The sequence below is a fragment of the Periplaneta americana genome, chromosome 4 (genome assembly GCF_040183065.1).
Source record: "Periplaneta americana isolate PAMFEO1 chromosome 4, P.americana_PAMFEO1_priV1, whole genome shotgun sequence".
Classification (NCBI taxonomy): Eukaryota; Metazoa; Arthropoda; class Insecta; order Blattodea; family Blattidae; genus Periplaneta; species Periplaneta americana.
Window position 1 is genome coordinate 200,178,674 of NC_091120.1, and position 23,346 is coordinate 200,202,019.

The following is a 23,346-nucleotide window of genomic DNA, read 5'->3' on the forward strand; positions in this document are numbered from 1 at the left end:
AGTCTACAGCTTCCCGAATTGTACATAGAGTCAGCAGTGCCATAGCTGCTTTACGATGCCAATATATTAATCTTCCGCAAACACCTCAATCTGTACTTCAAACGCAGATGCGTTTTTACAACATAGCCAGATTTCCAAAAGTAATAGGAGCAATGGACTGTACCCATATTAGGATACGATCCCCTGGAGGTAATAATGCGGAACTCTTCCGAAACAGAAAGATTTACTTTTCGCTAAATGTGCAAGCAATATGTAATGCTAATATGGAATTTAGCGACATAGTGGCTAGATGGCCAGGCAGTAGTCACGACAGTACCATTTTCAATAATTGTGTACAACGAGTCATATTAGGTTTCTTTCTACGTTTCTGATCAACACTAGCCATAACTTACGGTAGATAAACTATTTTCGCACACCTAACCTATATACACTCGTAAACTTGTTTATTCTTACAATGAATTTATAGTGCGCATGGCGTTAATCAATTGTTTCCCTCTATGCTTTCCGTGCGTCGTTATGAAAAATTTAACTATCAAATGCAGTCTGAAACGAAAACTCCGTTTTTGAAAACCAGGTTAATATATTATGTGGTGAATATAGAACTGAGCGTTATCCGAGATAATGGTATTACCAGAGTTTTAGAAATCTGAGATAATAGCAAATATTACTGACGTTGGTGAATACGGGCCTAAGTATAAAAATGAACTATACAATAAACAAGCACTTTAAAGAAGTAACCATAGGAGCAACATGCTTCTTAATATGCTACCACTGCTACTCTTTAACAATACAGTAGAACCTCTATTATCCGCGGTAATCAAGGGTGTGGGCTGAATGGTTTATTGAAAAATCGGATGATCCGTACCATAAAAGATTTTCGTAAATTTAGTAAATAATACTTACACTTTCATATTTTTCTTCATGATTTTGTATTTAACACACTAGGTAGAGTTTACTAATTTAAGTCAGGTTGTCAACAACGAGTTTTTAAAGGTCAAGGAAATTCATTGCAATGGCTGTTATGTGGAAAGATAAGAATAGTGGAGGTCTAGTGTTGAAGGCTTACATATTTTATTCTTAATTTTTATTAAATTGCACACAGTTGTAACTCTCGTATTCTGATGTGAGATGAATCATAGTTTCTCTTTTCCCAAACCACTCATGATTTGCACATTTTTCGATACTTAGCACAACACGATTTCTTTTCATACCCGTGAAAAATAATTCATATAAAGTTATAGGGACTATGAAGTACAACTCGAACAGTAGACCATATTGTGTAAGAGTAAATGCTTATAATAACACACTCTAGAAAAAAAACGTGCTAATATAATGCGCAATACCTATTTCATATAATTTCTGTAGAAAAAAAAAATGAGGAAGCAAGAGAAAGACAGTCGGATAATCCAACAATCAGTTAATAGAGTGATGGATAATCGGGTTTCTACTGTATAGCCTTTGCTGGATCTTGACATCGCAAATACTTGCTCAACTATGTGGGGTTGAAACACTTTACTGACAGATTAGGGACAATAAATGCATGCATACCTTGGCCGTAGGCAGTTGATCTTATTTGATATGGCCTTCACCTCTAGCAAAGGCTGATGTTTGTTGACGATTGAAATCTTATATTTCTTGTAGTAGTAGTCATCAAAAGATTCGTATTCATTGGACGGGAATGGGCTTCTGGGCGTCAAGTCTGGGCAGACGCAGGTTACAATGTAGCTCTGGAACAGTGAAAGTAGGCATGTATTAGATAACACAACGGCACAGAACCCAAAGCACAGACATTTGAACTCAGGCAGCTGGCTGTATTACTGTTCTGGAAACATTCTGGGGAATTTCAGGATTGTTGTTTTTTCAACACTGGCTGCTTGAACACATCTGATGGCTGCTTATACTGCCTGCTCATAAGACCATTCTAACACTGTTTTCGATGAAATGGTAGGTGGCAGCACCAAATATACTATAGTCTTTATCAGTTTTTAAGAACAAATTAGATTTATTTTAAATGTTATTTTAAGTGATTTTGCTTCATATAATTTAGGATGCGCCTTGTTAATATTATTATACTATTATTATTAGTATTATTATTATAATTGTAATTTATTATTAATTGTCATTATTGAGTGTAATTAGTTACTACTGCCACCGGGTATATTTACCCATTTGTACTGTGAAAAAAAAAAAAACACACACACACACACGCACGCACGCACGCGCGCACACACACACACACACACACACACACACACACACACACACACACACACAACCTTACAAGTTCCATAAAATGTCCTAATAATAGTTAATTTGAAATTTTAACTTGAAAACTGTATGGATTAATTACCGTCAGAATTACTTATCAATAATCGAACATTAAACCATTCTATTATTACATGACATGGTACATAATGACCGACGAATATTTTCGCCATGAATATGGCATCCTCTGGTCTCATCGAAGCAATGACACATAATGAACACTGATAATTTCTGGTTTAAATACAATCGTTAAAAATGTTTGAAAAAGTTAATATGATAGGCGGTGTAAGCATATGCAATTAAGAACATACGTGTAACATAACAAGCGAGCTATACAATACCATAGCATGTTCTACTATTTTGTTATTTATGACCACCTGCAATTGAAGATTGTATATTTAACCATCAGCACATTCTTTGTTTTTTCTATACTTTGATGGTTTTAAATTTTATTTTACTTGTAAGTTCTTAATTGCATATGCTTACACCGCCTATCGTATTAACTTTTTCAAACATTTTTAACGATTGTATTTAAACCAGAAATTATAAGTGTTCATTATGTGTTATTGCTTCGGTGAGACCTGAGGATGCCATATTCATGGCGAAAATGTTCGTCGATCATTATGTACCATTCCATGTAATAATATAATGGTTTAATGTTTGATTATTGATAAGTAATTTTGACGGTAATAAATCCATACATACTTGAAATTTATTATTATACTTATCGGACCCAACATGCCTTTGAAATTGAAAACTGTTTTTAATTATGTCACAGAGCACCTTTTGTAACTGAGCAACTCAATGACTAGAAAAAAATTTATCACTAGATAGCAGCTCCTAACAATCAGTGAAGTCATTTGTGGAAACAGGCATGTTTGTCCATTGAATGAACAGGCAGTATAAGCAGCCATCGGATGCATTCGAGCAGGAGGTGGTTTTAAACAGGAACAAGTGGGTGGAGACAGTACCTGGATATCACGTTCCTGACAAGGGGTGGTCACTGCTAAGGACAATCATTTTCTATTTTTGTTGTGGTACTCCGCATTTTGCAAATTCCACAATCAATTCTGTAGTGCTTGGGAAAAGTGACACAAGTCAGTTTCCACAAACCTTTTTTGATAATTTATTGACAACTTACGGAACATCTGTTCGCTTGGAAAAAAAATACATAGGTATTCCTCCCATTACAATAATTCATACAGAAAAAAATCAAATCGACATAAACCAGTGTAAGTTGTCAATAAATTATCAAAAAAGGTTTGTGAAAACTGACTTATGTCACTTTTCCCAAGCACTGCAGAATTTCAACTACAATTTTTTCCTCTCCCAATTAGTATTCACAGTTGACAATATATTTATTATAAAGAAGCCAGGAACAAGGCCAATATACCGTGTGTTTTCTCGGTATTGGGCATAGGGATTTGACAATGTCATAAGAAACCTATGTATAAAAACAACAAAGAAAATATAGCTCAATCAGTGGGCCATGTTTAGAATTTCTAAAACAAGAGAACATCATTCATGGTTGCTAAGTCAAAGTCTGATGTTCTCTTTTCTTACAAATTGTTAAAATATGCCGATTTGTGAACATGGCTCACTGATTAAATTACTTCATTGATTTTATACACAGGTTTCTGGTGGCAATGTTAAATACTATGTCTTATACCAAAATCGACTCCAATTCCTTGGTCTGGCCTATACCCAGAAAAACAAACGGCATTTAAAAAAATTACTAATAGCACTATTTTCGTAAACAGTGTTGGCAACTTTCATGTTTCAAATTATACTATGAAATTTAAAAAAAAAAAAAAAAAGAGAGAGAGAGAGAAAGGGAGAGAGAGAAGTTGTCATCATGCTACAACAGAACAGCATCCATATTGCATATTTGGCAACTTCCATAAATCGTTTAATTTCATCATGTCAAACACTAGCAGAAATAATATAAAGTATTAATGGTACATTTGAGTGATGATACTGCCCACAACTGCTGTACAAGTTAAAAAAAAAAACAACAATATCAATTAATGTGCTGTGTCTGCAATCCAGGAAACTGTAACTTGTGTTCATGTACCTATTGCTACTTAAAGCTGCCTGCAGCAAACAGATGTTGCACGAGGCTTGTTCAGCAGCTGCCATCTTTCATGAACAGCAGTAACACAGTATGTGATTTGAGAAAAAATGCGTTATAGGACCCACCTTGTGTAGGTGTATAAAAAAAACACTGCCTGCTGGATCGCATCCTATAACTGCGTAAACTGCCTGCCCAATCAACGATTATGCACGAACAGCCGCTAGATGGCAGGTAATGACATTTGCATATACTGATAATGTTAATAGCGGTGGGGACTGCCTGCCACCTAGCGGTAAAATAACTTTGATTGAGCAGGCAGTATAAGCAGCCATAGGATGTGATCCAGCAGGCAGTGAAAAAAAAAAGGCCAATGGAAGTAGTGATTCGATTAATGGATCTATCGATATATATTGTTATTAAATGGGGGAGTATATTTTGCTGTAAATGGGTATCTAACAGCTGCATTATTCTTTATTTTGGTTCAAGGACAATGATCCAGGGAAATATATGAGGGAGTCAGAAGCAAAGGGGTATAAGTGCATTTAAGTTATTTGTGAGAAAATGTGGTTGAAAGTACTTAATATTTCGTAAATTCCGTGAATTTTTTTATTTTAATTTTAGTGTGTGATGTGGTTAAAAGTTGTATCCCTTTGCCAATAAAATTTTAAATGTTTTAGCTTCCCTTGGATGCACATAACTCATGCTTTTAGAAATGTCACTTATACACCTTTGCTTCTGACCCCCTCATATATCAATAGTAAGATTCAAGGGTAACGAAATTGTAGATCCAGGGAAATATATATCATTAGTAAGGTTCAAGGGTAATAGTGTGTTGGTCTAGGAAAATATATACCCATAGTAACAGACCAGAAATAAAGAGATCAGTGTCGTCATGAAAAATGTCGACACGCTGATCTCTGAGGACGAACTAATGCAGATCCTGGCTGTAATGCATCCAGGTATCACACGCATTACGAGAATTATCTCCGCACAGACTGACAAACCCACCAACTTAGTTCGAATATTCACAAAAGACATCACCACAGCAGACAAGTTATTAGCAGGAATTAAACTCGCAGGACGATACTACAGAGTAGAACCATCACACGAGACAATCTTCCACCGACCGTGCCTTAACTGTGCACAATACGGCCACACAAAGACAGACTGTGACAAGCCCAAGACTTGCTTTAAGTGCGGCAAGAATCCCGACCTTTGCAACCACAACCGCCTATCCCAGATTAGGTATTGCGCCACGTGCAACAGCGACACCCATTATACGGGCCAAGCTCGCTGTCCAAAATATCCAAGGACTAATCTCATAACCTCCACCGATCCCACGCATGTCCCCATAGACACTCACAAACCAATACCGCCACCTATACCCAAACCATCACAGTCCGTCTTCAAACCAACACTTCCCAAACCCGAATTGTCTTATGCGGATGCAGCTAAGACTATGACAACCAAGACAACCACTACAGACGATCCACAGACAGACAAAACAACCACGGAACAGCTGGTCGAGGGGGTTCTACGTTCTGCTATGCAGAAAATAGAATCCTACATTGACCGGCAACTAAACAGACTACAGGACGAAATAGTGACATTCACTATTTCCTTACTCACTACAGACACAAACCCCACGAAACGACACACGACACTTGCCACAGCCAACCAGGCAGCCAGACGGCTTCTACGGAAACGAGTAGCCCACCACTTTGTTGGTAACAGGTTACGAGCCTCCCTAGCGCCACTACAAAAACGTGACTAGGACAGAACTGACCAGAGCACTGGACTCTCCACCTCTCATTAACATCTGCGAGGCATGGTGCTAACTTCACTTCATTCATTTCATTCACAATTCAACTGTCAGCGAGTACATGTTTCATATAATCATTTACAGGGGAAAATACACTACTGTTAGATGAGAGGGCAAATGGCTTTTAGCTGGGAACCTCGATCTAAAGTTAGTGAATTGCAAGTCGGGAACCGATGGAGGCATGGGATGCTTACCCTGCCTGCCATTTTAAACATCATTCATTCTTCCTTCGTCCCCTTTCATTCATCATCATTCATCATTCAAGCAATGAGGAAAGTGGGCTACCCTAAACAGAGTAATTTGACTGATTACACTAAAATGCTATCAGACTGGTGGGTATTATAATGCATTTGTTCACAACTTCATATTTACTACCACAACCAACATTTGCAAATTAATGAAGAATCCCACGACCACAATCCATTCACAAAACCTTAATCCAGAAATACAATATACAGGGCTTAGAGAAGACAAAATATATCTGAGAAAACACTTCCTCCTGAGTAAGATATAGTGACTTATAGGCAGAGCACATACAAAAGATGAACTTAGTTTTTTCTCAGGAACATATTGCTTTCTTTCATTATGGAGAGTTTTTCCTTTACAGACAAAGCGAACTTCTTGTATAAATATAATAGCCTATTTTATTAAAATACTAAATTCTCACTCAAAACACAACACAATTCATACTGAAACATCGGTCTAAATTTTTACTTAAGAAATGCTCAAACAAGAAAATTGTATTCAAAAGAGTATTGTTATAAAAGTGTTTAACATTTGTCAGAAGTCTTACAAACACTGCTGAGAAAAAAATCTGATCCAGTAAATACAATCAGTAAAAAGCAAACCTTTACAATGTGTTCGTAAAGTTAATAGTAAAAAAAAAAAAAAATAAGTATTTCCTGTTTGAATTATTGCTTAAGTGTATAATACTTAAGGGGAGAGATTGGTATCTTTTTTAACTTTTTTCCTATTTGGTGTAAAATATTAATTTTTTGTATGTAGAGAGCTCATAGCTGTAGCAACTCAACCAAATATAAATATTTTGAAAAAAAAAAAAAATTATTTGGGGGCCCAGATTTGAAAAAAATATACCCAATGCAGGATTGTACTAAAACAGATATATCCAAACCGATTTAAAGATAGAATCAAACAGTTTTTTGCAATGTATTTGCAAAAGCATGTTCTACAAATTGTCTGTAACAGAACTGTGATATTAGTCCCTACGTTTGTGAAATAAACAATTAAAATTTAATAACAATTTTCTGATTTCCTTTCTTGCAAACAAACGGACGTATTTTTAAAATGAAATCAATTAACAAAATAATTCTGTTACAGAGAAAAGTTTCCTAATAGTCTAAAGAATGTGTGTTCTAAATTTCATGCATGTATCTTTAATAGTTCAGAAATTATATCCATTTTTGTCTGGCAATGTAGCAAAAAAATGAAGTTACCAGAAACCGATAAAAGGTGGCGTGTGACTTAAAAATCCATAGCGCAGGAAGTTTAAAAATGACGTTTCAACATCCGATACGGGCACAAATACCCACAAAATATTATGCAATGCATTCCACATATATCAAAGAGTATTTTAAAGAAAAATTTTTTTTTTGAAAATTTCATTTACCGGAAACAACAATAAAAGGGGGCGAGTGATTTAAAAACCCATAATGCAGGAAGTTTAAAAATGGCGATTTAACATCTGATAAGGGCACAAATGCCCACAAAATGTTATGCTATGCATTCCACACATATCAAGGAGTATTTTAAAGAATTTTTTTTTAATTAACTCATTTTTCACCAAAAAATACCATCCTCTCCCCTTAACTTATCAAAGGGTCTTTTTAAACTTTAGTATAGAGTAATAATTTACATGTTACAAGCTTAACAGAGGATTATGTTCTTTAACTTCAACACTTTCACTTCTGCTACTAGACCACGTTTGAATCAGACAACTCATCTATAAACCAGCAATAACACTTAAAAAGTATCATCATCCTTGTGTTTCTGTCGGCCAACCAGCAGCAGGTCTCCTCTGCTTGCATCCTCTAACTCGAGACACTCTGCTGGATTAAAACTTACGCACTATGTTATATTAATCCATTTGGCACTCATCCTCCTCACAGTAGCAGCTGGAAGTGTTACTCATCTTGCATGATACATAATTTACACCACATCATTCACAGAACCTGTTCGTTATACCTATTCACTAAATATTATTTTTCTACACAGAATTGGACGACCAGGGAATTTACGTCTAAAGTTTTCCCGTTACGCCACACAATTTCTTTTTCCATGTACACACTGACATATTGATTATGTACCCATTGTAAAACACACAACACAATGTAATAAACTGCATTTACCATCAGCCTGTCAAACTGCAGCCTCACAGAAAACTTTAGACGTGTTTCTCACATATTCCCATATACAAAGTCATTGGACAAGTATGCCAGGTACCATTCTAAATCACTTGACAACTAAAGACAAGTCCGAAATCTGATATAATTATTGTCATTCATGTAATTTAATGGGAATGCTACAACAGAACAGCATCTTTCTCCTTCTTTTTCATGTTATCCTTCTTCACTTTCATCTCACATCACATCACATCACATACCTTCTATCTGCGCAAGCATCATCTTTTGCTGTCTTCTCTACATTGTACTGACTCTTACCTCACGGATTCTCACACATTTTTGGTACTTCGAGGCATCCTCACTTGCTCGAAGCCGCTTCTCGTCTTGTGTGATCTCCAAAGGCTACAATAACATCAGTAAAATAGGAGGCCACTAGCACTTTTAAAATCTTCTCACACAGAACAATATGCCGTGTACTTGCCTCCCTTGGGATCTGTACAACTTCAATAAATCCGCTCTCTCAGTTCATTCTGGTTCATCACAAACATGTTAATCCTCTAACAGTTTACTGATACTCACTGACAGCACTCTCACTCGAAATACATTGTAATGTCAAAAGTATACATAATAATTATTCAATATAAACTCCTATTCTAGATAATACAAATGTGAAAGTTGAAATAACAATATTTTCAGCATTCCCAATCAATTCAATATAGCATAGGTGTCAATGCAAAGATCTTCCCATACATACTTCACTCCCCATAAATAAAACCTGAATGATACATTGTTAATTTGTATGTTCGTTTATTTGTTGGTTCCTGTTTGTTAGTTCCTGTCAAAAAAAAAAAGACTCTCTTAAAACATTTGTATTATTATTATTGTTATATTTAATCCATGCCATAATACCGTTTGCTCCTATTCTCAAATCTTACTGTTCATTACGCCATTTTTATAATTCTGTGGCCAGGAGGAAAAAGGTCTTAAGTAAATTTTTTGTGAAAAAAAAAAAGATTTTTATATATTCTGAAAGAGGAAACAGTTATCTACAATAAGACTCCTGACTGGATTTATAGAGCGTTACCAAATGTCCTAAGTACTTTTTGTATCGAGCACACACAGAATAAGGACTTAAGTATATTTAATACTTCATTCCTTACGAACATCACATGTTTACTTTCCATGCTTCCCTATTAAAAAGGTCTAACTTGTATTTTAGCCATTTTATCACATACTGATGCCCTTTCCTTTTAAAACTTTAAGCACCAGGGTAAACAGCCCTATAATTGTTTAAGACCCATTTTGCATTCCTAATAATTTACATTTCTTATTTCTTTTGACATGAAAAAGGTCTTATGTTTAATGGTCCCTTCTACTCAGTTTGGGTTCTAGTCTTAAAAGGGTTTACGTGCAGCTATTTTTGGAAATAATCAAGAAAATTATTAAATGAGCAACATTATCTATTTTAGAAGAAATATAAACAAATAATATCCAGAAAAAACCTCTTAATTAAAAAGCTCTATAATTGACACCAATTTCAATCTTTCTACTGCTTTCCTGAAAAGTATAAAATTTTTACTTAAGACCTTTTTCCTCCCGGCCACACAATTGTTGCGAGAACTGAAGACTAGATATGTTGTTGTTGTTTTCTAATGCCAGGCATTTGACAATAAAATCATTTGATCTCTTGCACTCCAATATTTTTCAAAGATATTGTCATCGTCAGCCACTGAAGCACAGATTTTGAGGTGTTCTGAACCCTTTCTTGATTTGAGTTGTAAAATGGACAGTTAAGGGACTGATATATTCCAATTCCATGCATATTCTTGGGCAAACAGTCATGGCCTGTTGCCAATCTAAATGCAGCTACAGACGATTTTCGTGGTAAATCGGGAATCAACTGTGGATTACGATGCAGAGTTTCATTTTTCCCCTTGAGATTGTGTTATCAAATTTTGTTTGTTGAAGTCTAAGTATGTAGATTTAATAAATCTTTTCACAGAGTAATACGTAACAGGTCTGTAAGTAGCAGTGCTGCCCTTCTTTGCTAAAGCATCCGCATTCTTGTTTGCCAGGATTCCACAATGGGATGGTATCCAATGGACTAGATATAAAAACTCAGTTAATCTGCTTTTCGTAATACTAATATCGTGTGCATTATTACAATTAAAAAGTTAATTTCATAAAAGCAACTGATTAATAAATATGCAGAAATTGTTTTCAAGAAGTTTTAAGTTCACTTCACAGTATTGTATATAGTATTGTAGCAGCTAAGACATTTCATTCAATTATTATTTTTCCTCAGTGGTTTAGTTTAAACATTCTACTGTGTTATGTTGGTATGATTAAAATTTAAATGTTTAAATAATTCAAACATATAGTTATTCTGTTATATTTACTAATATGCCATTTCATAAATATACCACTATTTATGTTTGAAACAAGTGTTAATACAAGAATGTTGTGATTCGCCCAGAGAGAAAGAAAAAAGAAAGAAAAAACAATAATGAGCAGTATATGACCCACCACCTCTTGTTATTACAACTGCTTGTATAGCCCAGGTCAGTAGCGGCTGGTGGTCAAAATAATGAGTATGCTACAATCTCCATATCTGCTTTTATATTCACTTATATGTATTTATCTTAATTTGAGACTTGCCTAGTGACGAAATATGAAGTCCATACGACGTTCCTTCCTACTGCAGAACTTGTCAATCACCCTAATGTTAAGCCACTTAAGCCCCTCCATCTTGGATATCATACTCTTTTCTATTGAGAGTATTGCAAGAGCAGTGAGATGATCCTGGGACATAGAGTTCCTTAAAAACCATTTTTATGCGTTTCAAGCAAGAAAAACATCTTTCTGGCTCAGCAATGGCCATTGGTGTTGTAACCAAAATATTTAACAATTTCGTTACTTCACAAATGGATCCTATAAATTGTTGGAGACTATGTATTGTAACAATTAAACAGACATCTATATTTTGGAAGTCAGGGTTTCTGTATAGAACTCCAAGTTGTGTCTTTAACACTCTTTTGTTCAGTATAGTATAGCTGTTGACAGCAACTTCAAGTTCGCGTTTACGAAAATTATACGAAAAATTCTAAAAAATTTTGCTGTTTAACAATCTTGTTGCGTCTAGGTAGCTTAAAGACTGGAAACGATGAGTAATTTTCTGAATTATACGGTCACATACTTCCTTGGCTTCAATTTTCTAGGATTCCATTTTCCGTCGCTTGCTAGCTGATTCAGGAGGAGCCTCATAGGCCTACAGGTAGATGGCAGCAGCAGTCCGATATTTGAATTACCAAATACATTGTAAATAGTTCTGAGTTCTTCCACAAACAAGCATTCTTTCGTTACGCTTTACTTTTGCAATCTCCAAGCTGTGTTGTGCTGAAGCTGACTACAGCACTTTCCCGTGTAAAAATAGCCAATCAGAGCAGTGATAGCACATGCGCATAAATGTCTACATTTTCATAAGAAGTCCAGAGTAGCACAACGAACCCCCTGAGGCACCAAAGAGCGAAGAGCAAAGACTAAACACTCAATAATGCGTCATGAATATGACCACGGTTAATTGTTAAATGACAGATCAGATACTATGGTATTACAAATACATTATTTGAGCAAAAATTATCACTGTGCTGTAGCACTGTAGCACATAGGGACAGGCCACCCCTGGTCCAGGTCAGCTTACTTTATACCTTAAGGGTGAAACCTAACCATTTTTTTCCCCATTACTACATATGCTAGTGGATTGTGGTGATTTTCTAGTTTGCAGGTTGAATTTTCTTTTGCCAACTTCGTTTCGAATTTCGATACTGACAAATACTACAAATGGTAGTGATTTTGTAACTGGTATGTTGGCAGCTGAGACAAATATCGATAATATTTGTTGGTACTGAAGTTACATGAAATTAAAATTGTACTAGATTTCTGAGCCGGTTAGAGAAATTTGAAGCTAGAGAAATTTGAACATACTAATAATTAACTAATATCAGTATTAATATTAATACATAATAGTTATTTTATGTGTTGTGGTTATAATTCAAGACTATAGTCAGGTAAGTTTTTGGAGTTAGTACTAATAATTTCATGTGCCCAAACAAAATACATTTTTAGGTTAGGTCTCATGAGTCAACTGTTTAGTCAAACCAATGCATTTCGTATTGCTAGACAAAATACTTGACATGTTGATTCCTTTCTCGTATAGTTTGCCTACGAAGATATGTTACAAATTATTGAGTTATTTAGAATAATCTTCCAACATAAAGTACGGTAAGTAAATAAGTCATTTAGTACGTAGGATCGTGTGATATCTGGTAACAGTTGGTAACACTGACAAGATGGCAATATTTGCTGTTTAGGAACTGTTCTTATGTGACCCTCACTATACGTAGTGTCTCCCCCTCCCCTTCTCTTTCTATCAAACCTGTTTTCAAGCCTCCCACTCTTTGTGTGCCCTCCCTACTTCCCCTACCGTACCTGTGCCTGATCTAGACTATACTTTACTCTCAAGGTTCCTACAGGCTCTGTAAATCTCTGGTCCTAAATCACAAATACAGTGTGTACACAAAATTCGATTCACAAGGTTCTGAAAGTTTATACAATGCTGTGGAAACAAATATAACATGATGAACAGTATCGGATATTTATAGGGAAGACCAGGTAACTTGATACCCTAAGGGTGAAACCTAACCATTTTTCCCCCATTACTACAAATGCTAGTGGATTATGGTGATTTTCTAGTTTGAAGGTTGAATTTTCTTTTGCCAACTTCGTTTCGAATTTCGATACTGACAAATACTATAAATGGTAGTGATTTTGTAACCGGTATGTTGGCAGCTGAGGCAAATATCGACAATATTTGACGGTACTGGAGTTCCATGAAATTAAAATTGTACTAGATTTCTCAGCCGGTTACCGGAAGATAGTGAAATTCGAACTTATTAATAATTAATTAATATTAGTATTAATATTAATACATAATAGTTATTTTATGTGTTGCGTTGTGGTTATAATTCAAGAATAGTCACATAAGTACGAATGAATATAATATACTTGGGCGTGATAATGCACGTGGGTAATGGATAGAAATATTATTTCAAATTTTAATGAATTTCTTTCGTGTTTAGATTTTTATTACTATGTCAAAAAAATGAAATAGTGTTGCAGTGACTCCTCCAAGGAAGAAAATGTGTGGCATTCAGAGTACGCTTCAGAAATCTGTCACGTGTATAATGAGTTGAAGAAAGAAGATAATGAAGAAGGAATTATGCTAACGGAGACAGCAATTACAACCAGAATAGGACAATTATTAGGAGTAAGTATTCTTAAGCATACATTTCAAAGTGGTATTCAGTTTTAGGAGTTTGCACTAATAATTTCATGATTGTGGTCAAACAAAACAAATTTTTAGGTTAGGCCTACATGTTTAATCAAGTCAGTGATTTTCATATTGCCAAACTAAATACATTTAAGATACTGTAATACTGCAGTAGGTGATAGCTTAAATACATTTACAAATTAGACGAACAAGTAATCAAACAGCACGAAAGTAAATTTCCAGTTTTCTCTTTTGGTATTAAATTAACCGTTCAGATCACAATTTACATGCCACATCGGCCGAAGAAAATACAAGTCATATTGTAATTATTAACTTGATATTGCAGCAAATATTACATGAATGTTGGCCTGTTATGGTGCTTAAAAATAATTCAATTTTATATAATAACTATATAACATACTCTATAAAGCATAGGAACGTTGACTCTGGCTGAATAATTTATTCATGACTGGTCTAAGTAATATTAAATATGGTGTTTCTTCAGAAAAGCTACCCCACCCAACGTACTTGTTAAGATATAACACTCGAGAGGACGAGGACGCACTACTGGGAAACTAACCATTTCTCTTCGTCCTGGACCTCTCGCATGTTATATTGGTAATTAGTAACACGTTTGAGGGAGGGACTACAACAATGCATTAGAATATACAGGTAAGTGTCAAAGGATTTTTGTGCTGAAAGTATTTGTGGCTGTGCACTAAAACCACGTGTTCATCACTATGTAAATATCACAGAAATCAATTAAACAAAATAAAAGTATGCCTTCTTTGATGTAGCTTTTCTGGAGAATTACCTAAATATTAGCCTACTTAAACCTATCGTAGATCCAACCTAACATGTTGATCATTTTCTATTCATATAGCTGTAAATGTTGGTATCATGCATGAATTTTATGATATAACAATTTTTAGAAGTGTTATGTTATTGTTTGTTATTACAGCTTTGGTTTTACTACAGCCACGAAAGTGATAAATTCACAGAAGGGGACCCCACTTGTGACACCAGGAAAACATGGACTACGTAAACATCCAGTGACTGATGCTGACGATTTTACGAAAGATGCAATTGCGAGATTTATTTATGACAAGTTACATAAAGGTAGGGAAGTTACAGGAATTATTGTGTTGATTTATGCAATGTAATTCTGATATTAGTCATATGTATAAAAATATGGCATAATTTTCATTTACTGTTACAGGGGAAGTACTAACAGCAGCAAAAGTTCTGGAACATATGAATGATGATTATGAAACATATTTATTTAGAGTATCCTTATCATCGGTGAAAAAAATTTTGAAAGAGATGAAATTTCTATGGAGCAAAGGGGATCCTTATACACATGTACGAGAAAGTGATGTTATTCGTTTTTAAGAGAATAAATAAGAAATGTGGAGCGTGAGAACCCTAAACCCGTAGTATTCTTGGATGAGACTTGGATTTTTATGAATGGTAAATTTCAATGTATTGTGAGACATTGAGTGATTGAATTTTTTACTAACAAATAGGTTAACACTTATGTGGAATATGAAATTGCAATTAATATAGGCTACTAGTAATGAATTCACGTGGGAACAACATGTTTTGCAATTAATAGTTTCATATTATAACTAGAGGCTAGTTATAAAATTCTTGAACGGTTTTCCTGTCTTTAAAATTTTTGTGTCTCTTAGAGTGTCAATGTGAATTGCTTTTCTCTCTCTGTTTTTTTAAGTAGGATCACCCACTTATTCATGAAATAAACCAGGTGAAGTTTCCAGTGACATGAATGGTGTTATTCGTAGACCAACAAATGAGGGTGGAAGATTAGATGCCAGAACGAAAGGTGGATTTATACTCGGTAAGTTATATTGATTTATATTTTACATAAATTTGGCAAGAGTAATTTTTTAAATCAGGGTACAAAAATATAAAAATTGGTGACTAAATAAAAACGTGGGAAAGCCTTTCACCAAAGAGGATCTCATGTCATGTCATGTTATGTTATGTTATGTTATGTTTTATTTTCTTTATTTAAATGCTGTGAATTCATGTGACGTAATATATGCCCAGGTATAATTTTTATTGCAGGTGCTGATTTAATTTTTTCATGCAATTGAAAGAAAAGTCAGGACTACCATAGTGCTATGAATAGCCCTGTAGTTGAGAAGTGGGTGCAAACACAGTTGTTAACCTGAGAACATTAGGGCAATGCGTTATTGTCATGGATAGTGCTGCATATCATAGCAGACTTGTGAAAAATCAGCCAACAACAAAATGGAGGAAAGAACAGCTACTGGTGATTGCAACTGAATATAATAGATTTGTTGTACTAAATGATAAGAGTTGATGGTGTGAAATCACCTTTTGATATTACATTGCAATATTAATTTCCATACTTTACAGTCATTATTATTATTATTATTATTATTATTATTATCATTACTACTACTATTACTACTACTACTACTACTACTACTACTACTACTACTACTACTACCAGGCGCGGATCTAGAATTTAATAATAGGGGGGGCTAATAATAATTGAGGGGCTGGGTGCAAGAAGGGCATTTTAGAGGATGTGCCCTTTTTGAGTGAAACGCTTTATTGTGATCTCTGATCTGTTATGCATATGATCACAAAGTTGTAGTTCAATACTGTAATCATAGAGGTCAGGAGTACCGGTACACAAAATGTAAAGGCATGCATAGATAACATTATTACGGTTTGAGTTTCCAACATCAATTTTCTCTAAACTTGCATTTGAGAGAAGTGCCTTTCTTGCACCAACCCCTCAATTAACATATGAATACAGTAGTATCATCATTACATAGAACAATGGGATTAAAAACAAATAAATAAACCACAACAATACTGTCACTCTTAGGTTCTAAGTCTTCAGTTAGTTCTAATTCTAAAGGAAATGGTGACTGGAATGGAAAGTCGATTAAATGTTACTTACAGTTTAACGAAGCTGAAGTCGTCTGGGATGTTTTACTTTGGTTAACCTCTTCAACAATTTTCTTTTCAATAATGGTGCCACAACAGTTTATGAGATCGTTTTGCGTTGTTTTACTTGTTAGAGTAGAGTTTTTTGGGGCATTTTTAAGATGAATATGCAGAATATGATCACCGGCATCAACGCGATATTTAAGAAGCTCCTTGGAATTACCTTCGTTTTGATTTTCGCTTTCCAAGTCAATCGCACCATCATCCCTGTGTCCTCTTAATGGAATATTTTGTCGGCCGCACAAAATAATTGTTTTTACTATTGGGACAAGTTTCATCCTGTTTTCGCGCATTGTTTGTAACACTTCATTATTCAATTGAACCAGAACGTTCTCTACCTTACCTTCAAACACTCGTTTAAAGTTGTCACATTTTAAGAGAGCAGTTTTGTTATAACTGTTCTCTGAATGTCTCCTGAATATTTCAGAGGCCTTTTTGAATTTTCTTAGAGGTTTCGTAACTAAATTGTGTAACGTAAGTTTGCTTCGCCCTCCCTCTTTAGTTCCGAATAAAACGCACACGTGACAGAACGCACCTTCATCCTTCTTACTGTAAGACAGCCATGGAAATCTTTTAAGCCACGCATGCTGAAATTGTCTAGACTGTCCCGATTCTAGTGTCCTCGGAAATGGATATTTTTCGTCTGGAACCCATGGATTTGTTAGAGCTTTGTATTTTATCTCGTCACTGCATATTTCTTTTTCCACTAAGCAACCAATATCTAATACATTATGAGTCGTCGAACTAGCGTCATCACTTTCACCGCACATAACCGATTCCCTGTTACGGTATTAACAGGCATACACTTTTCTTCATCAGTTGTATCATTGTCATCCGTACTGCACTTTTCTTTCACTTCACCACACGGCTTCTTGAAAAATTGTAAGATATTTGTTTGAAACTTACGTTCCGACATTTTATAATTTCTTATAACTGTTACACTAAATAATTCACCTGTGCAGACTGATCACTTCTCGTCTCAATTCAGAAGTCGAATGTAGTGGCTATTGTAAAGTACGATAACAAAGATATTGGTAGCAGCCTAGCTACAGTGTGGTAGAGGTGGTTACCGTTAGATTTCCGTTCCGAAGTCGAGCTATTGTTAAACCCCATGGTAACGACCCCTAAGGAATGCGACCACTTACATGATCTATTCACTGCGAACTGTAAAGAGAGTTTGTATGTCAAAGTAAAATAGCAAAATAATATGAAGTTTAGAGAGTGAAGAAATCATAGAAGTTATATGAATGAAAAAAGAATGCTTTGTACATTTTAAATAAAAAAAGTCTTTGAAATGATAGGGGGGGTCTGTAGCCCCCCAGGCCCCCCCTTGTATCCGCGCCTGACTACTACTATTGCAACCGTTTCTCTTATTTCTCATAATTAGGCATACTTATAGATGCTACTTTTTTCTTTCAGGTGAAATTGAATCTACATAAGAATCCTAAAACAACAGAGCCTTGCCAATTACTGTTCTGAAGTGGCCTTATCTTATGTGTTGTGTCTATATACAATTAATTCTTTCAGTTTTTTTTCCCCCTTTAATGTAATGAAGTTGTTGGTTGATTGATACCAAGTGTTCAGCAGTTGATGTCATTTGTTATCTTGCACTCCAATATTTAACCAGATGATTGAAAGCTGTGTAAAGTTAAACAGTCAAGACAATGATCCATATCTTCATTGAGATTTCAGAAATGGCATGGGGAGATTCTGAAATATCAGTTCTTTGTAAATATTTGAGACAATCATGGCCTGTGATAATATGAGTACTGCCACTGTAGATTTTCATAGAAGTTCAGTTATTAAATTAGGTGTATTATTTTTACTATGTATTGTACTATATTTTTGTTTCGCTTAATTGTTGAATTATATATGCTGTAAATTGAATAGTAGACTGTAGGCCTATAGCTTAACTGATGAATTGTATGTGCTGTAAATTAAATAGTAGGCTGTATACCACAAGTGATGAATTGTTTATGCTTGTAATGTGAAGTAATTTGCATGATATTTATTATCAATTTCTGTATATTTCAACTGATTGAATTGTTTATACTTTTAAATTGAATTAACTTGCTTGCTATGTATTATATTTTATAGCTTAACTGATGAATAATTGTTTAGGTTTGTCAATTTAATAATCTGAGTGCCATGTACTTCATATTTTTAGTGGAGCCACCAATGTAGCTTAGTCGGTAGACTTGTTGGCCTGCAAATTCAGAGCTGCACTCGAGGGTAGTTTGGATCCCCCATTTGGTCTGATTAGTTGGTTTCTTCTGAGGATTTTCCTCCATCGTGGAGTGGATGCCGGATGGCCTATTGCAATTTTTTCATTTGCTTTAGAATCATTCCGATTTTTGTTACCACATTGTCATGTTCTGATCTTGTTATTCTTTTAACAGTGTGGTAAGATGCAGGTATAGATAACCTTACAGTAATTTTGCTACCTTTCAGCTACCTCATTACCTCCCACTCCATAAAGTTCATGGATCCACGGAAGTACCAGTCGTCGATGTAATTCGACCATTTTGCTTAAAATATTAAAACACTGTAAAATATTGAGATTTCATGCTGTTACGTCCAATACTGCAGCAAGAATATCTGATTTTGAATCTGATAGTATGACAGCCTTCTCAGATTTATGAAGTCAATACTGGAGATTTTGTAAGCTTAAAAGTGTATCTAAATTTTCACTATCAAAATTAGTCAGTGTTTGAAGTTAGTTAGTTAGTGGCGTTTAAAAAGGGCGCGTCAGCTACTATGGCTATTTGCGCCCTTATCTAAAATCTTTCACTAAACACAAACACAATACAATAACCAGAATGTTTAAAAACCTAAAAAGCGTTGTCACGGTTAAAATGGGGCAAACAAGTGTTTGAATATAATTCCCTGTAAAAGGGAATATACTGGTATTGTACTACAACACCACTACATCTATGGCTTGGTAAACAGGATCCATCTATAAAAAAATACTGTATGTAGTCACTCACTGACCAGATCATTTATCGTTTCTAATGATTTTTAAAATGTCTGGAGAAGTATCACATTTCTTAACATCATCTGTTAAAGTTAACTTATATACTATTCATTTTGAAATAACTTGGGATTGTGTTTTATTAGTAAAGTTTCCCTTAATTGAGCAAGTCTGAGTTCTCCAAGTAGAGTCAAAAAGTCTGTTGGGATTTTGGCTCAGTTTATTAATATTTGTGGACTGTGATTTTTTGTTCTAGAGAACCATATTATCTGCAAATGATGAGATTATCATAAGATCTATTTCTTTAGTTAGACCATCGACATTAATATTGGAAAATGTATTCCTGAAAACAACAATGTGGGAAGCCCAGATGAATCTGTCTCTATTTACATATTTGTAACAATGAATCAAATAATCAAGTCACAGGCCCAGTGTAACACTTTATCATGGACACCCTAAGTTTGCAATTTCTTAAGTGATTTATATCTACAGAGCCATATGATCCTTGAAAATAAATTAAAATTGTTAAGGTGTTTTGTTTTCTGTTTAAAATATCTTTAATATCTTGACTAAAATTTAAAATCTGTCCATTTGTTGAATGCAATTCTCTAAAGTCAACTCAATAAGATGAAAGTTAGTTACTAGATTCCAGGAACCAATTCAATCTATGAAATCATCTCTTCCATAATTTTGGCTATCATACTAGTAAGTGGCATCTGTCGATAACTCGAAAAGATATTAGTTGAATAATTGCTTTTCAAAATTGATGTTATGATAGATTTTCTCCAGACAGATATTGTATTTCAGATGAGATTACAAGATAAAAGTAGTGAGTTTGCTTGTTTGCCAACATGTTTAAGAAAATCAGCATGTGTATTGTCTGGACTTGGAGATATTTTGGGTCTTATGTTATTAAATTAATAGTAATATTCAGTTCTTGATTAAATATTGTTATATAAAGTAGATTGTAGATTTAATATTTCTTTCAGTTTTTCCTTAATAGTCTGACGTACACAGATAAAACTAACAACCACACCACCAACTAATCTAATAGAAATTAAAATATAATTAAATGTAGAAAAAGTAATTAAAATTATAAATACACGTAATAAACCATAACCCCCTAATTTCAACAATATACTATTTTATTCCCTTTTACAGCTTGTAGATAATTATTAATTATTGTTATTACTTATTAGCATAATATTTATTGAACTTATTGGCTATTTCACTTCGTTTGAAAGATGTTATTGTGTACAAAAAGCATTTTTTGATGATCGTTTCATGCTGTATGTTGTGTATAAATCTATGATTTCTGGCCATCTGTTCTGTGTAATCCATCTTTTGTATAGAATTAATAAAATACTCTTTTGGTAGTAATTGTTTTATTAATTGAGTATTTAATTTTCACCAGCTCACATTTCTTGAATCATTTGTTTTTTCTTATTTAAATTTAGGACACAAGAGCCAAAAAGAGACTTCACAGTTATGTATCATACATTTTTTCAATGACAGACGTGGAGTGTAACATTATTAAGCAATTTACAAACAAATGAAATCTTTAAAAAGGTATCTAGAAGTGAAATTACTTATGGCTTTTAAGGACCAAAATTATTTTTGTAAGTTGATTTATTATTATTTCAGTTTTAGCCTAGTTGTATTATCCATTTCCTTACTAATTTCAAAAGATAATCAGAAGTTCATTCGAATTCCAACCAAAAGTCAATTGGTTATTAATTTATCTACCTTTAGGAAGTACAGTATATGTACGCTGGAATCTTTGAAGTGAAGTGACAATAATTTAATTGGTCTTGGAACAGATTTGATTCTTGAATATTATATACTATACTTTGTTGTATATTTACGTATAGTAACCTATTAATGCTAATACTAATAATAATGTAAAGGAATAAAAGAATAGAACATAGCAATACATTTCTCATCATTATTATTATTATTGAAACTATTTAGAATAACCTTCCCACATTAAGGTAAAGTACGGTGAGTAAAGAAGTCATTCAGTACATGTGGTGATATCTGATAACAGTTGGCAACACTGACAAGGCGGAAATATTTGCTGTTTGGGAACTGAACTTACGTGATCCTCACTATAACCTGCAACTAGGTCTAATTTTCCTATCTAATAAAAAGACAGAAAATTGAACTCACACATTTTGAGGATTCTATACTTGAAATTTCCGAAAATGTATCATTCAGGCTTCACTGCACACAAAAATAAGATTGTTAACAAAGTGTTAATAAAACTCTTTCACTCCAATGTTAGACAATTTATAAGCAATGCACATTCCCATGTTAGAACAGCAGTGCAGTAAAACTGTAGATGTGAAGTAGGCATAAGCATCATGTGATATGCACTAGAAGAAATAACTCATATTCTAATAAGCATTGTTAATTTTTGCGTTTCCAGCACTTCATACTCACAACAAGAAGCAAACTTCTTTCTCTTCTTTTTCTTAACATATATTAGACCCTAGTAATGTGCTGCATAATATCATTTACCTTATATATAAACTCCACAAGGGTAGCTGCCCTTCAGTAAGGGTTGCCAAAAGACACAGCTTACTAAACAAATAAAATAAAAATAAACATTTGCGTTATCACTATTTACGATTTTTATTTCCAAATGGAAGCTACCCTTGGGAAATACTTTTATTCAATAATGATTAGTAATCAAATAGAATATAAGGAAATTTAGGTGTACAGGTGATTACGTAAAATCTGAACAGAATATTTCATTACGTCTACAGCAATAATTTTCAAAACATTTAAAGGAATTCCAAAAGACTTAAAATATTCAACTGAGAATTTTGGAATTGTTTCCCTTGCTCCGAACAATAGGCCAGATCTTCTCAACAAATGCTTTCCATCATGCTTTTTGAAACGTAAAGAGTTCAGTATTTAAATCTAGAGCTGAATGTCAGAAAGTGCATATTTTTATTCTATTACTTAATTTCGTACAAGTCCACATGATACAGTTACTATGTCGCGTTTACAAAGGGCATGAGCCATGCTTACCACATCACGACTCCCCAGTGACAACTGTATCATTTCCTGGAATTGTACGAAATGGAGTCTGTTTTGTAAAGTCTAACTTCACAAGAATACAGTGATCTAGATTTTTATAATCTTGGTGTACACTTCCATAGGCATTCGAGATTTTAGTTTTCCCATATACAACAACCCTCCTTTTTTATTAACAATAGTACTTTCAATTTACTCAGGGTTTGCAAACATGAGTTTTGCATTTCACTTACTTTATTAATGTGCAGTTTTGACTCGCATTTATACATAAGTAATGAATTAACTGCAAATGAATTTACATCATTAGTATTGCCTTCAAATCCATATATTGTGGGTCCCTATCACCACGGCATGGCGCGTCCTCAGGTTGCGGATTGAGGAGACGGCCTCCAGATATGGAGGGTAGCTGTGAATATATTGAATAAGCAGTCGCGGACAGCCGATGAGGGGTGGTCCTCCAGCTTGGGGGTTGGGCGA

At 34.4% G+C, this 23,346-nt stretch overlaps 1 protein-coding gene and 1 long non-coding RNA gene across 4 annotated transcripts in view; one reads left to right on the top strand and one right to left on the bottom strand.

Annotated features, from left to right (window-relative positions):
* The window catches only part of Dcr-2 (Endoribonuclease Dcr-2), a 134,929-nt gene that overhangs the window by 51,927 nt on the left and 59,656 nt on the right, over positions 1-23,346 (bottom strand). For 2 of the 3 annotated variants that reach the window (XM_069824610.1, XM_069824611.1), the window contains exons 15-16: positions 8,840-8,923; positions 1,549-1,727 (exon numbers count right to left, since the gene is read on the bottom strand). In XM_069824610.1, coding sequence (XP_069680711.1) covers positions 1,549-1,727; positions 8,840-8,923 — 263 coding nt within the window. The remainder of the gene's footprint in view (positions 1-1,548; positions 1,728-8,839; positions 8,924-23,346) is intronic. The other variant, XM_069824612.1, reaches the window with a different exon arrangement.
* On the top strand, positions 14,980-16,341 carry LOC138698587 (uncharacterized). The gene is made up of 3 exons (XR_011331898.1): positions 14,980-15,320; positions 15,583-15,708; positions 15,939-16,341. It is a non-coding gene; the product is annotated as an uncharacterized lncRNA (long non-coding RNA).